At 51.3% G+C, this 15,565-nt stretch overlaps 6 protein-coding genes across 6 annotated transcripts; 2 read left to right on the forward strand and 4 right to left on the reverse strand.

The window, feature by feature from the left end:
- Positions 1–528: 528 nt before the first annotated feature.
- B0T26DRAFT_751448 (uncharacterized protein) lies at positions 529–1,008 on the reverse strand (the record flags this gene model as incomplete). The annotated part of the gene is made up of 2 exons (XM_060445375.1): positions 529–769; positions 845–1,008. 2 exons carry the CDS (start codon positions 1,006–1,008, stop codon positions 529–531), a joined length of 405 nt encoding a protein of 134 aa, XP_060296166.1.
- A 567-nt stretch (positions 1,009–1,575) lies between these two features.
- Positions 1,576–2,296, reverse strand: B0T26DRAFT_751449 (uncharacterized protein; the record flags this gene model as incomplete). Its single annotated transcript, XM_060445376.1, has 3 exons — positions 1,576–1,897; positions 1,984–1,991; positions 2,072–2,296. The coding sequence occupies 3 exons, from the start codon at positions 2,294–2,296 to the stop codon at positions 1,576–1,578; spliced, it is 555 nt and encodes a 184-aa protein (XP_060296167.1).
- Positions 2,297–2,902: 606 nt separating this feature from the next.
- On the reverse strand, positions 2,903–4,893 carry B0T26DRAFT_802525 (uncharacterized protein; the record flags this gene model as incomplete). The annotated part of the gene is made up of 7 exons (XM_060447053.1): positions 2,903–3,350; positions 3,743–4,045; positions 4,156–4,384; positions 4,514–4,581; positions 4,624–4,703; positions 4,764–4,800; positions 4,882–4,893. 7 exons carry the CDS (start codon positions 4,891–4,893, stop codon positions 3,075–3,077), a joined length of 1,005 nt encoding a protein of 334 aa, XP_060296168.1. The 3' UTR covers positions 2,903–3,074.
- A 3,345-nt stretch (positions 4,894–8,238) lies between these two features.
- Positions 8,239–10,173, reverse strand: B0T26DRAFT_709758 (uncharacterized protein). Its single transcript, XM_060441942.1, has 3 exons — positions 8,977–10,173; positions 8,846–8,896; positions 8,239–8,780 (listed from the first exon to the last, which is right to left on the reverse strand). Exons 1-3 carry the CDS (start codon positions 9,688–9,690, stop codon positions 8,724–8,726), a joined length of 822 nt encoding a protein of 273 aa, XP_060296169.1. The 5' UTR covers positions 9,691–10,173; the 3' UTR covers positions 8,239–8,723.
- A 648-nt stretch (positions 10,174–10,821) lies between these two features.
- Positions 10,822–12,679, forward strand: B0T26DRAFT_295585 (uncharacterized protein). Its single transcript, XM_060434211.1, has 4 exons — positions 10,822–11,902; positions 11,954–12,118; positions 12,221–12,605; positions 12,660–12,679. Exons 1-3 carry the CDS (start codon positions 11,090–11,092, stop codon positions 12,377–12,379), a joined length of 1,137 nt encoding a protein of 378 aa, XP_060296170.1. The 5' UTR covers positions 10,822–11,089; the 3' UTR covers positions 12,380–12,605; positions 12,660–12,679.
- Positions 12,680–12,790: 111 nt separating this feature from the next.
- On the forward strand, positions 12,791–15,156 carry B0T26DRAFT_295573 (uncharacterized protein). Its single transcript, XM_060434210.1, has 3 exons — positions 12,791–13,945; positions 14,008–14,636; positions 14,724–15,156. Exons 1-3 carry the CDS (start codon positions 12,926–12,928, stop codon positions 14,932–14,934), a joined length of 1,860 nt encoding a protein of 619 aa, XP_060296171.1. The 5' UTR covers positions 12,791–12,925; the 3' UTR covers positions 14,935–15,156.
- The last annotated feature ends 409 nt before the right edge of the window (positions 15,157–15,565 follow it).

Genomic DNA, 15,565 nt, shown 5'->3' on the forward strand with positions numbered 1-15,565 from the left:
GTACCGGTACTCTGGTGAATCCAACAGAAACTGAAGATGTGCTGTTGTAGCGGCGAGGGCCCCCAGATGGTGTTAACCGTCAATCTTAAAAGCTCGGCAACCGAGACTCGGCGGCCTGTGTCGCCAATCTTAACCACGCCGAAGGGGGCCGGTGCATTAGCCACAGGACCGATTACTCCCGCAACGCCAGGTATGACTATGAAGGAGAATCAGAGACCGTAAGGGGAGGTACCAAGTGCTAGTCAAGTGTTGTTAGTAGTTTTGCTATGTAAGATGGTGGTTTTCACCAAATTTCGAGGTCTATAGGAGAACTCTTACCGACCCGTTAGATAGGCATTCTGTGTGGCAATGCAAGAACCTGCGAGATAGGGGTTGGTACATAATCAAATGCAACTAATTCTGTATCGCCCGCTCCAAAACGAGAAGAACTGGAAGGTCCTGAAAGGCGGCAAAATCTAGGGCACAAGAGCAAATACGTCCCAGCCATGCCCGCCACCACCGCGCCGATTCAGCACAGTGACCACCCCTTTAGTCATCTTCTCTTTTACCCTCATCCTCCTCCAGCTCAGCCTCATAGTCAAAGCCATCATATTCTTGTGTCCGGCGGACGACTTGGTCCGCGACGATGGCCAGCCCTGGCTGCTCTGGCCCCGGATTGGCAGGTCCTCTCTCCTCCTCAATGGCGTGTTCCATGATGGACTCAGCGATATTGCTGATGTCGTGTCCAATCTCGTTGATGAAGCCGAGGAGCATATTCTTCTTCACGTATCTTCCGTAAGTGCCCCATTACCTTGTCCCCTTGAGGACTTCTTTCTGTACTAACGAGTTGGGGCTTGCAACCGACCCCACCTTCCAGGTCAGCTGGGTAATGGCGCTGAGGAAGGTCCACCACATATAACGGGCCCTCGGCCGTGCCTCGTTCAGGAACTGCAACCGGCGTCCGTGTAGGCCGGCCAAGTTCTCGAATTCGAGTTTGTAAACCTCCTTCGGGAACACTCCCTCCTGCATAGTCGAAGGCGTTGCGTCCAAGACCGTAATACGGTACTCTCTGGGATGATGGGAGCGGGGCTTGACATGATGAGAAGAGCGTGCCACTCGGATGGAGGGTACTATTGAAAAAGGGCTGCCACTAAGAGGAGTAGCGCAATCTTCGAAAAAGCGTGTCGGAGAGGGTTTGCACGTCGTACCGGTCGGACATGGGAGTAGCGAAGTACCCTTCATATAATTACGTGTAGAAGTCACGTGGGTCCCAGTCTAGGGGGAGATGGTTCGGGAAAGAATTACCGGTCAGGTTTTAGAGTGCATCACCAGCCTCGGTACCTGCAGCTGGGATATGGTTGCGGTACCACGGACCATAGTTCGGCCGTGCCGTAACAGCCCGGGCCGCGAATGCGGCCGAGGCATAAGTGGATCTATGGGATCCATTACTCTAGACCATCACCTTTATATAGATATTCCGCCGTAGCCTAGATAGCTAGACTTCCTACAAGCAATACAGTCACCACCCGCAGCCCCTTGACACCGTAGCAGCGTGTAGTAGTTGTGTCTGTCTCCGGACTCGTAAACACGCGCGCGCTATCTGCCGATAGCTGCGGTGAGATCCCCCCCGCCAGCGAGATCTCCTGGGTCGCCGTGTCGTTGAACGTCCAGGCCCTCGCAGAGCAGTGCGTACTGCGCCGCGAACTCGGGCCGCTCGGCCTCGAACGCTTGGCTCTCTGGGTTCTCGCGCAGGGCCGAGTAGGACCCGCCGACCTGTGGGAGTGAGAGCAACGCTGAGCTCACGCTGACTACCGTGAGTGGGCCGGAGCGTGTCGCCACATACTCGTCCATGGCGGCTTGGAGCACGGCCGGGTTAGCAAAGTCGTCGCTCGTGGTGATTTCCGGTTGGACTTCAAATCTAGGATTGCGAGTTAGTCTAACAATTTTCACGCTAACCGTGGTCTCGGCAGCGCGGTGGCGGGTATAAAGAGGAAGAATACACACTTGAGCGGCTGCATAATGTGTCGCAAGTTCTCGCCCACGTTGGGGTTGTGGATGAGAGTCGAGATACTGAGGCTTTCTAGCAACTTACTATCCCCAATGCTCCAGTGACAACCTCCAGGTTCCTCCTTGCCGTAGCGGCTGCATAAGAAGTGATGGCTGGATAGCTGCGCTCGTTGGTAGCCGGGTCAATATTGAATGGGTTGGTAAAGCCTCCCTGGGCAAGACCACTGCGGGGATCGCCGTTAAAAGCCAGCCCAAGCAGGACAACGACTACCGCAACCACAACCACAGCTAGCCACAAACTGTTTTTCATACTTATTTGTTGGCCATAGTAATGATTTGGGAACAAACAACGTGCTTCGTTTAGCTTGCAGCACAGCCACTCGCAGTCACTGGCACCGGCGTGGAGAGCCACCATCTCTTTTGTAATTTCACCACCGGCCCTGGAAGCGCACACCTTCTTGTCATGTGCCCATTTGTCACTCTCGAATCTTGGCCTAAGGAGATGATGCCAAATGGAGATACTCCATAAGGAAATTCTGGCAACCCAGATCATAGTGCTTACACGCCTGCCTGGAAGCTACTGGCTCTGCACTGATGAAGAGTGAGAAATGAAAGCCACCTCGATAGTTTTCGTGTTTTGCTGCGTGTTACTATTGAAGAGGGTTAACGCTACACAGGCCGAGATGGTTGCTCGAATGAGCCACAAAGAGGGGGTGTGTTTGAACTTCAACAGATTCAATTTTTGCAAGTTAGGTTTAACTTTAGTCTTCGAAATTGTTTTAGGGCGATATGAGCATACATATACCGTCTGCGGCGAGTAATTTCAGATACCACAGTCTACCGAGTCTGAACCACGTTCCAGCATTCTACCCTAAAAACTGCTAAGCCGCTTCCCAATTATTGTAACTTGCTTCCCCATTTCGACACCCCCCTCCTAGATCCTCTCGTTACAGTTCTGCCCCAAAGCCTTTGATACAACAAATAAATACAATTCGGCCAATAGCCAAGAAAACCAGCGCTATGAGATGCTCGAAAACAAGGCAAAGAAATCAAGAAAATCACAACCGATCGAAACTTCTCACCAAGTCTCAAATCATCTTCTCGGGGTCTTTTGGACGATCCTCCCCTCTCCACCAGGCCCGTAGTCGCGCATTCCGGGGCTCCCAGAAGTAGTACCACCATATCGCGACGCCAAAGGTGAGGACGGTCAGGGGGACAGTGACTTCAAACCAGCGCGCCAGCGCGAGGCCTGAAAACGACGTGCTGTCGTTCCCGTTGTCGGACGACGATCTGTCGTTGGGTTCGGACGAGCCGCCGCTTCCGCCACCGCTCTGGTACTTGACTATATCTGTGCTAAAGAAGGTCTGTTATGTTTGAAAGCGGCGATTGGTTAATTTTGTACAGTACTAGTGGTGATATTTGCATACCCCCATTTGCCTCTTATTTAATGATAATATATTTTGGCTGGGGGGGGAGGGGTACCGAAACGAAAGTCGCGGGTAGATAGATCAGCGTCATGACTGCGATGACACGCATAATTTTGCTTCCATGTGCTGCTGCAACGTAAGCTTTTCGACGCGGTCGGTCGCCCGGGCTTGTAGACGTTGTTGGACCTATTTAATTTCTTGGAATCAGTACGTCTCTCTAGTAGGCAGGCAGCTAATCTTTCAATATAGCTAAGTTCACACTCTGACTTTCGTCTGTGGTCGGTCGTTCTCTGTATTCATAGAATAGAGATTGGTTTCAAGTAGCTTACCAGATTCTTGCGGTCCCCAACAATCTTGCCCAGGGTTTGCGCCCGCTCCGAGAACATGCTCGTGTCGTAGACATAGCCACGCAGCTGCATCGAAAAGTGGTCAATGTAGCCTTTGTACCGAGGGTTGGCTTGAAACTCTGGATGATCCAAGAGAAGTCTGTAGAAGCTGTCTAAGGCCTCCAGCACACGGGCGTTGGCGTTCAGCGTCAGCACCGCCTTGTTGATCTTATCTTCGGTGATTTGAACAGCGGTCAGTTTGAACATGTCTGGATTATACTTGGTCATGGTCAGAGCAGATCCGCTCTACTCAGGGTTGAAAAAGTCAGCAACGTTTAGAGGTTCGCTAGCCATACGCGACGATAAGAATTCACTAAAATCTTGCTTAGACAAAAAATATAAACGATAGTACTTACCATTTTCTCGATCATTACCTCTAGCCACCGAAGGTAGCCTCCCCAATATTCGCTTGCGTACTGTGCTAGGACTAAATGAACTGCGAGGCTTGCCCGGAAGCTAGCCTCTATAGTAGAGAAGTCGCGATCTTGAGGTCTTGGCTCGAGCAAGTCGGTCTCGTCATCGATACTTTTGGCATGATTATGCGTCTGACCAGTAAGCTGTTCGACTCGCGTCTGGGGATAGTTCCTTGCCGTTGTCAAGATCCAAAGTGTCGTGCCGTGTTCTATGTCGAACTGATGGTGAAACACGGCTTGACGGATTGACCAGCTCCACTGTTCTCTGTTGTCTCTTACAACGGTCCACCTAGCTGGTTACTCCTTTGCCGTGTTGGCAACGCTCTTCAAATTGTAGCTAAGCTGATAGCCGCGCCCAGAGAGACCGAGCTGTGGCAAATTCAGCCCACGCATCTCATCAGAGAGGCTCACGTGCTCCCGGAAGCTACTAAAGCGGATGTCGGAAATGTCTTCCTCGTCCGCCCTTTTGACAGCGAAGACAGACACAAAATCTATATACGCCGGCATCACCTGGAAGCAGGTGAAATGCGCTTGGCGTGAGCGAGACGCACGTCCAACTTTGCTTGACTGCTGGCCGCCTGCAAGAATCTAAAGACCGGACTCATAATAAGCAAAATATTCTAAGGAATTAAACGATGGTTCTTAAACATCAACGTGGGATTGACATACACAAATCTGCATCGCGTGGTAGATTGCTGCCTGTTTGTGAGGTCGGAGAACTGGTCTTTGAAGTCCTCATCAGACCTGAGTATCTTTGCTGTGACTGCATTTTCTCGGGGTTATTCCCCTGCCATGTCAGTCGCGTTCCACAGCGCCGTCAAGATGAGAGGTGAAGGCAGCCTGTGCCAAAAGAGAAGGGCGAAACGTTGCCGTCAAAATGTGAGTTAAGGGAATGGAGAATTGATGGAGCCTGACCTGAATTCTTGATGCTCTTCTCCCCCCGGAATTCGAGTAAGGGCACAGTACGGATGACCCTACCAAAAGAAAGTTCTCACCGCCCTGATACCAATTCTGCTGGCAGAGTCCATTATAGGGGGCCATAGCATATGTAATCAGGCCCTAATTCGGAAGGACGCAACACGTTGGGCAGCAATATGGTGTAAATAATATCTAACCCAAAAGCCCAGAATTTCCCCTCTTTCTTGTAACATCATCCTTTTGGCTATCATTAAACAAAATGCCATATTCCGACATTGCATCTCGTGTTCAAGCCCTTACTTTACAAGCCCTCGGGTGGAAAAATGAAGATATTGAGAAGCTGACTGGCATTAAAGCGAGGGCCCTCAACAAGCTACTTGACCGTGCTATCGAACGCGGATTTGAGCCTAGCAAACTCCGGATCCAAGATTCATATGTTGCGAATTCCCCCAAATCCGGCCGGCCACAGAAGCAAGAGGCCTTTAAAGAAGAGGTGCTTGATAAGGTACGCAAAAGCCGTTATGGGCGCGAGTTAACCTCTGCTCAAATTGCCTCGGATTCAGGCAACCGGATCTCCACTATGACGGCCTGGCGTATCCTTCGGAAAGCTGGCATGCGCAAAACAAAGCCCACGCGTAAGCCAGGGCTTACAGCGAAGATGAAAAAGGAGCGTTTGGAATGGTGCATAGCCCATAAAGATTGGACTTTGGAGGATTGGAAATACGTGATTTGGTCTGATGAGACTTTTGTTGTATTGGGTTTTCGCCGTGGTGGTTATCGGGTTTGGAGAAAGTCAGAGGAGCGGCACTTGAAGACTTGTATCCGCGAACGGTGGAAAGGCTATTCGGAATTCATGTTCTGGGGTTGTTTTTCTCATAACCAGAAGGGGCCATACCATATTTGGAAGGCAGAGACTCCTGCTGATAGGAAGTTGGCTGATGAAGATTTGGAGCGGATGAATGCTGTGTTAGAGCCGATCATGAAAGCTGAATGGAGCTTACTATCCAAATGTCTCGTTTAAGAATCGACCGTCGCACTCCAGGGCGAATTCCGCAATGGAAATGGACAAAGAAAACGGGGAAATTAACACGCGGCAAAGGGACTGGAATTGACTGGTATCGTTACTAAAAACTGGTTACGATTCCTAAGTTAATTCCATTTGCGCAGAGGTGTGGCCCTCAGGCCCTTGTACAGGAAGATCGCGCTCCAGCACATGCTCACCATGCGCAAGGCGTAGTATACTCTACTGTACACGTTTTACGCCTTCTTTGGGTTCTAAATTCGCTAGGCCTTAATATGATTGAGCCTACATGGTTCTATCTAAAGAGGCAGACCACAAAGAAAGTGTTACGATCCTGGTTCAAAGGTGCAGAGGGCGTTGCCCGCCCGCTGCGGATTGGCTGGAACGGCACTTAGGGTGGGGCTCTCGCTAAGAGAAGGTGCATCCAATTAGGGAGTGCTCAGTGGGGCCATTGCCAAGGTGCACTGAGCATGGCTGAGCTCAGTAGGATCAGTGCCGAGACCCACTGAGCGCACTGAGCAGGGAGCTCAGTGGGGATCAGTGCGTCTAGGACTGAGCACGACTGAGCATGTAAGGCAGGAACTCTGATTGGTTGCTCATAGTTCTATATAGGAGCTGGCAGCACGCTCTCTCTGGAGAACGGTTCTGCAGCTATCAATGCATCTGGTTAAGCATACATTGGTTGTGTGTTGAAAGCCTGTCTTTCGCAATCTGTGCACGATACTCCTTGTCTCCTGTCATCTCCTACCTGCCGTCCAGACCCCCACAATCCTAGGCCGGGCCTAGCTCCGTGGACCTGTTGTCCAGATTGTAACAGAAAGGTGCACCACAAAGTCGGAAGCAGGCGGAAATTGCATGGAAGAAGGCCTGGAAGGAGATGCCTCAGCAGAAGATACAGGAGTGGATCCAGCGAATCCAATACCACGTTAATGAAGTTATCCGTTGCGAAGGAGGCAACGAATACAAGGAGGGGCGGCCCAGTTATTTAAAGAGCCGTGAGATCAATACAATTATAGAGGTTCTAGAGGAGGAAGAAGAGGGTTTAGAAGGTACTGATTCAGATAATCTGATGGAAGATTCCGAATTAGAAGAGGATGTTTGGATTGAGGAAACCGAAATTTAGATAGATAGGAAGAATAAAATACTATAAGTTAGTTGAATCTTTTAAGTAGTATTACAAAGTGTGAGGACCCGTCCACCAAACTGGCCCTCAAGCAGCCAGAGCCGCCCAGAACCCCGGGCCTATCAGAAGCCGCCTCGAGGCCCCACCTACCCCACTGATAGATGAAAACTTATTCGCGAGCACGCGACGCGTTGGTGGACTTTTCCTTATTTCCTTCCTCAGTTTAGAATCTTCGTCGATAGCACCCAATGGACTGAGTTCACCTCAATGCCTTGCCCTGGTCGTGACACAAAGTAGGTAAAAAACAGTACTATAAAGGAAGTGGGAAATAGTGCTGTAAAGTGGGAAACAGGGCTGTAAAGTAGGTGGGAAACAGTGCTGTAAAGTGGTAAAATGAGTATGTAGGAGCAGATCAATGGAAGGCGCTATAATTATAGTGGGTAAGGCCTGAAGCGGCGAGATCTTGGCAAAGGCGGTGAGAACTTTCTTTTGCTAGGGTCATCCGTACTCTTTTGGAGAAATAGGTCGCCAGCATTTTCGCGGAGAAAGGCTCTCTGCGCGAGAAGGCTCCCAGTGCTGGCTCCCTGCAGAACCAGATTCAGCGGATACTTGTCCGCTTTTTGGCAGGACTCGCTGAACTTTTGCGTATCGCCGACGATTGCCATGAATCAGTGGCGCGCCCCTGGTATTTTTTGACGTGATGGCGATGCAGTCGGGTTGATCTGTGTGCCGGAAGTTTGTGTTGCCCTTGGAATTATTGCGTGTTGATCTTGGGAAGGATGACCAGGGAACATTCGACGATTGCCTAAACGGGAACCGGTATGTTTTAATGCCGTGTCGGAGAATCTGCCCAGCCACAGTGTGCCTGAAATTTACGCCCGACACGGTTGATTCGGGTCCCGGGAGGGGGGATACTAAGGTACCTTGGGTCTAAAACACCTCCCGCGTGGCGCCAATCGGGCCTGGGGGCGATGTAGTTGCACCAGCCTGGGCGGCCACCGAACTTTGGCGCTGTTGCCCCGCAATGTCGGGCATGAAAGTGCCTAAATATCAAGCGTCGCCCTCCTGGGCTGAAATGTCCAGTCCCTTAGGTATCGTCCACGCGAGGGTCATCGACTCCGCCGAACTGCATTGTATAGCACATACCACCATCTCCGTTAAGAGAAAACCGAGTTGTGTCAGTGCAACAAATGCGAATACGATCAATAAATATATCGAATAATTACAGACGGCTATAGCTAGCGGACAGTTTGGGTACGGCTGTTGAATACGGGTTCTGCTGGAATCCCACCCAACCGCTGCAACAAGCAACGGAAAAGCCACCCTCTAACCAACTGGGAAATCCTCGAATCGAGGAAAAACGTCACGCCGGGACCCCAGGTCAACACCAGGTGGCCCAAATCAGGGCAAGCCACAACAATAAGAATTGGAATATGGCTCCATCTCTTCTCATTCTTTGCTTGAGTCATAATCCCATCGGAGTTTGTGTATGTCGGCCTTATCCTTCTGCCGCGCTTGTTAGCAATCCGACTGAAGGAATGTGGCTACGAGGATGAAGGGTTCGTCCGTACAGCGGTCAGTGGCTCGGGCGTGTTGAACTTGTAAGAATCGTGCTCGACGTTCTAGAGGATAAGCACGCGATCCGATGCGTTAATTGGGACCATGAGTTCTCGCTAACACTCCAAGCTATGGGCTTGCTCACCGGGACTCTTAGTTCGTTTTCGTCAAAGTCGTAACCCTCAAAACGACGATGGAGCCATTCGCGCAATGCTCCCCATTCAAGGCAATACGTGCTGAATGTCTGTTCGCAAGTGGCCTTCTTCGGGTGCCGATTCTGCCGGGCTTCTTTACGCAAGTCTAACCCAGCAGTGGCCCTCGTCGTCAGCTTTCGTATGCTCGTCGCGGTTGAGGATATGCTGGTGGCCGCGGTCGACGCCGTGTTGGAACGCGAGCTAACCGGCGAGCCACTGAATGCGCTCAACTCGGATTTCGTCGATCTCTCAGACCCCACTCGTGGTTTCGGAGGGTACCACGGATTGAATCCCCCAGCCGTAGGTGGTCGGGGGGATACATTGGCTAAGGTACGAGTCGCATACTGGCCAGGGGTTTGACCAGAGCCAGACGTTTGGGCTTCGGTAACGGGCTCTAAGGCGTGCGGCGTCTCGGTCGCTGGTGGAGATTCTGGAGGTGAGATGGAACCGGACGGTAGAAATGTAGGGCTTGTGAGAGCTTCAGCGGTCACCGTCGTCTTTGTTGGTGGCTCGGTCGTTGTGGCGGGCAGGAGAGAACTCGTTGGGGAAGGGTTTGGAAGCGAGCTTGTAGTGGGTGTGCTTTCCAATGAGTTCCACGAGGCTCCAGCCTGCGGAGGCGAGCCGTGGGAGGAGCCCCCCGAGAAGATCTTGCGAAACAAAGGCATCGAGATGATTGCAAAATGCGTACTTGGGCGTACCAGAAACAAACACGTGGGAACAGGGCACAGACGAAAGCAGTGGGGGACGTGTCGAGAAACAGATGAGGTTTGCCAAACTTGATTGTGGCATCTTGTGTGCTCTTTACTATTTCCCTGCACGATTTATCGCATAGCCTCAGCTGCCTGCTTCGGCGACCAGACGAAGGTGGGGTGTGCTGTGGGCGGCCGGCGGCGGACAAGAGCGCCAAGGCCACGGGACCATTGCAACTCGCTCCTCCAGACTGTATGCGGCTGAAAATGTATGTGTTTACGAATTACATACAGTGCGATATTCGTGATGGAGATGGCGGGGATGATGCCATACACGAAGGTAGCCGTCAAACAGGGAATTCATCACAAAGCATCCCAAGTGTTCTGAACTAATTAGAGCAATCCTTCCGAGCTCTCCAACAATCAAGCAATAATTTTATATGTAGACGTAATCCCTAGGAATCTAGGTGTAGTTGGAAATAGCCCGAGAACCTTAATCGAGCCTCTGTGGACGTTTATCCGAACCGTCGGGTGCCCATTGTCTCCACAGCGGACCGGTGCGGCAAAGAGCGGACCAGATCGCTAATGCCAAGCAGTATCGGCTCTTTAATGAACAGCCCGGCGGTATTACCAATCATTGAGATGGAGAATAGATCGAACCCTAACTATACGGGAGACCTTCGGGAGACGGGAAGTCAAGCGCCACGCTTTTAATGTCGACCCAAGCTCGACGGCCATGTTTCTGAACATAGAGGTACGTTAGCTAGGGTTGAGAATCGTGTCCCCGCCTAACTATAAGAATTAGCGAGAGAATGTACGGATATTCCGGGTCGTACGAACAATACAGTAATGGAGGCACTGTGCCGTTCAATATGCTGGTCGAGGTGGGTGGGTAATTGAGGGATAGAAGCGGGGCCCCATTCATTTCCTGAGGTATGGTCCCAAGCCCAAGTATCTGATGTAACGGTACCTTACGCAGTATACTGTCCATCCCGTACGGAGTACTCCGTACCTTCCTTACCACCTAAGGTACTGTACCTTGCCTTACCTTACCTTCCGTAGCCCACAAGGTAGGTCGATCGAGGTGGGCAAACGTGCAACCCCACCACTCCCTGCAGTCCCCCCGCCATCTTTCATCCAACCAATTGAAGCTTGCGATCGAACGACTTTAGTTGCGATGATAGCAACAATGAGACTTTGACCTTACTCAGATCACTGCGCGTGCGTGGTCTATCAGCCCCAGCAATGCCAGCCGACGAAAGGCCGTCTCGAAACTGGTCCCTCCAGCCGCCAGAGCAAAGCCCGCCATCTGCCCCTCAAGTCGTCCCCGTCCGAACTCTGCAGCCTCGCGCGGCGGTAACGTGCACCAGACGGAATGGATCGCCTTGCGCTCCCGACTGAGTCCCAACCACCCCAATCCCAGCCAGAACGCCCTTCTTCGCCATACAGCACTTCGGGTGATCGCCGAGTCCGCCTCTCCAGTTCCCGCGCAGCTTCAAGTGTACCGTCCAATGCCCTAGATGAGTTCTTTGTCCAGATCGACAATGCGCGACGAACATCGCAGATCGATGACCGGGAATTCGTCCTCTGCAGCCGTGTCGCCGACTGGCTACGCGCCTCGCCCGGTAACGATCCTCAGAACCAGCCTACCAACGCCGAGCGCGTTCTGAAGGCTGTCTATGGGAATCCCTTCTGGGCCGGCTCGACCAGGTGGTCCTTGAGCCCTCTCCTGCCGCGAATGAGGAAAGAGGACGAGAAGTGCTGGCTTCGGACGTTTGCCGTGCTGTTGCTCGTCGGCAACAAAGATGCCGCAACCCACGACCTGGGAAAATACATTCATCGCTTCTTTGAGCAAGACAAAGTCGACAAGCACCTACCAATTGCTCAGTCGGAACTGGAAAATATCTTTTTCCACCTTGGGCTAGGAGAAACTAAAGCCGCTAAGCATTTTTGGGACCTCCAATGGCAGTTCTGCACCCAAAAGGCCTTCCACCAACCTCACAACCGCATTTACATGTTTAAGGAGACGATATTGCCTATAACAAAGAAGGTAATGCGCAAACAGGGCGGTTCTGGAACCATCTACATTGTGGAGGTCCCCTGCGAGTGCATCCCGCAGAGTCTGGCGGCCAAGCTTCGTGGTAAACCATACAACACATACGACTCTGACGGTAATCTACTTGGCCAGGTAAGTCTATGTGCTTGCTTCCACCCCGGAACTCTCTCTAATACTTCCTAGGTCCATCAGTTTGCACTCAAGGTTCTCGGCCATAAAGCTTCCTACCATAACGAAACCCTTGCGTATCGTGCTCTTGAGAACCAAGATGGCATTGTCCAATGCTTTGGTGATTGGATATACTCTCGGTCTTCTTCTCCCCGAGAGAACGAATACCACCTTCTTCTGGTTAGTGAACTAAACACAAGAACCTGGCATCCTATTTCCCAAATATCCACCTTTTTCCTCTCGATTCATGAGCCCTGGCTGACAATGTTTGTGTTCCGGAAGGAATGGGGCGTTTACGACCTCGAGGAATTCTTTCTGCTTTATCCCCCTCAGCACACAGCCGATGGCATCGTAAAGTTTTGGGAAGCTCTAAGTAGCATCATCCTTGCTCTGAGCAAGATCCACGATTTGGTTGACGGCAAGGATAACTGGTTGGGGTAATCTCTATGCCTGCCTTTGTCTGGTCGTTGTGTCGTTTCTAACCACGTTTGCATATATAGCTGGCACTGTGATATCAAGCCTGGAAACATACTTTACTGCAAAAGCGGCCACCAACGGGAGTGGAAGATTGCAGACCCCGGCTATGCCACCTTCGTCTTGAAGGACAAGGCAAAGCTCCAGGACGGAGTTCCTGTCATTGAATTCAAGGGAGGCACAACTAGCTACGGTTTGTCTTGTCTGTTGCGGTGTTTCTTACGACATTGGCTTACCCAATAACTAGGAGCACCAGAGCTCTCCCAAAACGAAAAGACCCTAATCAGCCAGCGCTTTGACGTCTGGTCGCTTGGCTGCGTCTTCTCAGAAGCTGCCACATGGGTCATCCTGGGTCATCGCGGCGTCGAGTTGTTCAAACACGTTCGAAGATCACTTCAACTTGGAGATGACACGTCCCAGAATTCAACTCCCTTGGGCAGTTACCAAAGCGTCTCTAGCGTTGCGTCGACGAAGGAATTCCCGGCATCAGACTGTTTTCACGATGGAAATGAGATGTCCAAGACGGTCAGTGACTGGCATAAACACCTGAGGCACGCTCTCCGGTCATCCGATCTTGTGACGGCCAAAATCTTGGATATGGTTGAGGACTATATGCTGCAAGGCGATCCAGCGAAGCGTCTTGATGCATCGCAGCTGGCCACAATGATTAAGGCCATCCTCACCGAAGCCAAGTCAAAGGTTGCGGAAGAGATAAACTCTGGTCGCGGGTACAAGCCACCAGCATACTTCCAAGACGCCGTCGATCGGGAGCAGGAAGTCGAAGCCGCAGCCGTTAGAGAGCGACTCACAACACGCGGGGACGAGCCTTGGAGAGACAAGTACAAATCCCAAGCATTCATAGATGCTACTAAGGAGCCTCTTGGCCGGTTGGTCGAAGACTTGACTTACTCCAGCGAATATCGTCGCGAGCTCATTTGGGATCAGTCCTCTATTGATGATTTGCGACTTCGACGCGGAACAACCATACCTGCTGGCATGCCGCTACATCGCGGGTCGAGCAGCACCTTTCGAGATGCACACCTCCAACCCATAGACGACCCTCGCAAAACACAGATCCCTTCTGACATATCATATGCCAACTACTCAAGCGCTCGAAAGCTCTTGGATGACGTTGGCTGGAGACCGGGCGCGCTTGAGTTGCCCGACTATTTCCACGAGTCTCACACGCCCGTTTCCAGTTCCATATCACTCCGGACCCTAGTTTCTCCATCACCTGCTGATGGTTTGTTCATTTCAGAACAGCCATCTCTTCCGAAGAAGACCGGCGGATCTGACCGCTCCAGCCTATCTCTTCTTAAAACTACGGCTGGTTCCTGGTTTTCTTCCAAGAAGAGAAGGCCGACGGTCGGCACGCCGTCTCCATCGGTCCCGAGACAAGTCGACGCCAGTGTCGAACGGCCAGGGGCAACAGTTATACAAGAGGCTGAGGGGACAACTGCTGATCCCTTAAGCCCGCATCATGTTATCTCCGAGGAGCACAGATTTGACAAGTTTGACGTTTACTTTAAGAAAAGGGACATTGTAAATGTCTTGCCCAATACATGGGGAAAGTCTGATAGCTAATAACGATTCAGGCCTTCTTGATTGACAATGGGTCAAGCATGGACGAGTATTGGCTCTGGGCCATGGATCTCGTCTCTGTACTTGTGGCATTTCTCTACGGGCAGGACGACGATGGTATGGAGCTTTACTTCACGTCATCCCGCGCACCAGTCGGTAGCTTTCACGAGCCAAAACAGTTCGTTGAGGCAATGAGCCGGATGAAGCCCAAGCCAAGATCTCGTCCAGGCAGATCTCCGTGTGCGTCTACCCCTTCAGCTCTTCCGCCAGGCAGCCCGTTCATCATGCAGACCGAAACAACATCTACTACCTCGTCAAATCAGCTTGACCAGGAAGATATCCGAGAAAGTCTAGCAGAGATCCTGGAGCAGTGGGGCAGGAAGCATGCGAAGAAGGAGAAGAAGAAGCTCACCCTGATCATTTTGACCGATGGGGTCTGGCCCGGGATCAGTAAAAAAGAGACCGTGGCGAACGAGATCATCCGTGCTCTCGAAAAGTGGCAAGACAAGGTCCCCCTAAAGGAGCAACTCGGAAGCCGGGGGCTCAGTATCCAGTTCGTGCGGTTTGGAGACGACCCGAAGGCGATCGAGATACTGAATTGGATGGATAAAGAACTCAGCACGATGAATGGCGAACAGCTTCCGTAAGTGTCCACACCCTTGAGCCTCCGTCCTCAAGTCCGGCCTAGCAAAATGCACACAAATTCTAAACTGCGTCCTTTCCTTGACAGAGATATTATCGACCACGAGCCTGCAACTGGAAACATTTATAAGATGATTCTGGGAAGTTTGGACTCTCGATATGACGATGACAACAACAGGACAGTCAGGCCGGAGGACGGAGGCAGCGAGACCTATCCAACGGACGAGGATGGCCAGCGCGGTGATATGGTATCAGAGGTTGCGCGCAGTGTCCATTCACGATCGGGTGGCAGCTCTTAGTACATTATCCATTCGGGCAGTGCCTTTGACAGAACCGGGCCGAGGCAGTCGCAAACCTTCAACGTATGATGTGGACTCGTTCGTGTCCAGGCACTGACAGTGCCTTTCGACCGCGGCGGGACCAAAAGCTCAATTCTCATATAACATACGTAGCCTCGGACGTCTTTTGGTGCGGTATTTGCTTTCATTTTTTTCTTTCTAGACTCTGGTCTCTTTTTCCCTTGTTTGTTATGCTAGTAGGAGTTGGTTTTAAAACACGCGAGGCTCAAGGCTCCGCATATTCTATCGATTCAGGGACAATGACTTTTAGGCAACGACTTTTGGGCAACGACTTTTAGACAACGACTTTTGGGGATTAATTTCTTGGTTCCATGTTTGTGATTTCTTCTAGTTACCGGTTTTGGCGATACGATACCCCTATATATTGTTATATAGCTGCCTTCTTTAGGCCATAATGCCCGCCAGTGTCCGAGTCCCTAGATACCGAAAATTATCGTAACAAGAACAAGCGTATCTTACACCACTAATACAATTCGCCTACCATTTTAATGTTTGCAAGGTTGAAAATATAAAAGGTAAATGCCCTACTATGTCAACAAATAATGCTGAAGTCAACCAAGTCGATGTGTGG

Source organism: Lasiosphaeria miniovina (assembly GCF_030549165.1).
Source record: "Lasiosphaeria miniovina strain SMH2392-1A chromosome Unknown B0T26scaffold_4, whole genome shotgun sequence".
NCBI lineage: Eukaryota > Fungi > Ascomycota > Sordariomycetes > Sordariales > Lasiosphaeriaceae > Lasiosphaeria > Lasiosphaeria miniovina.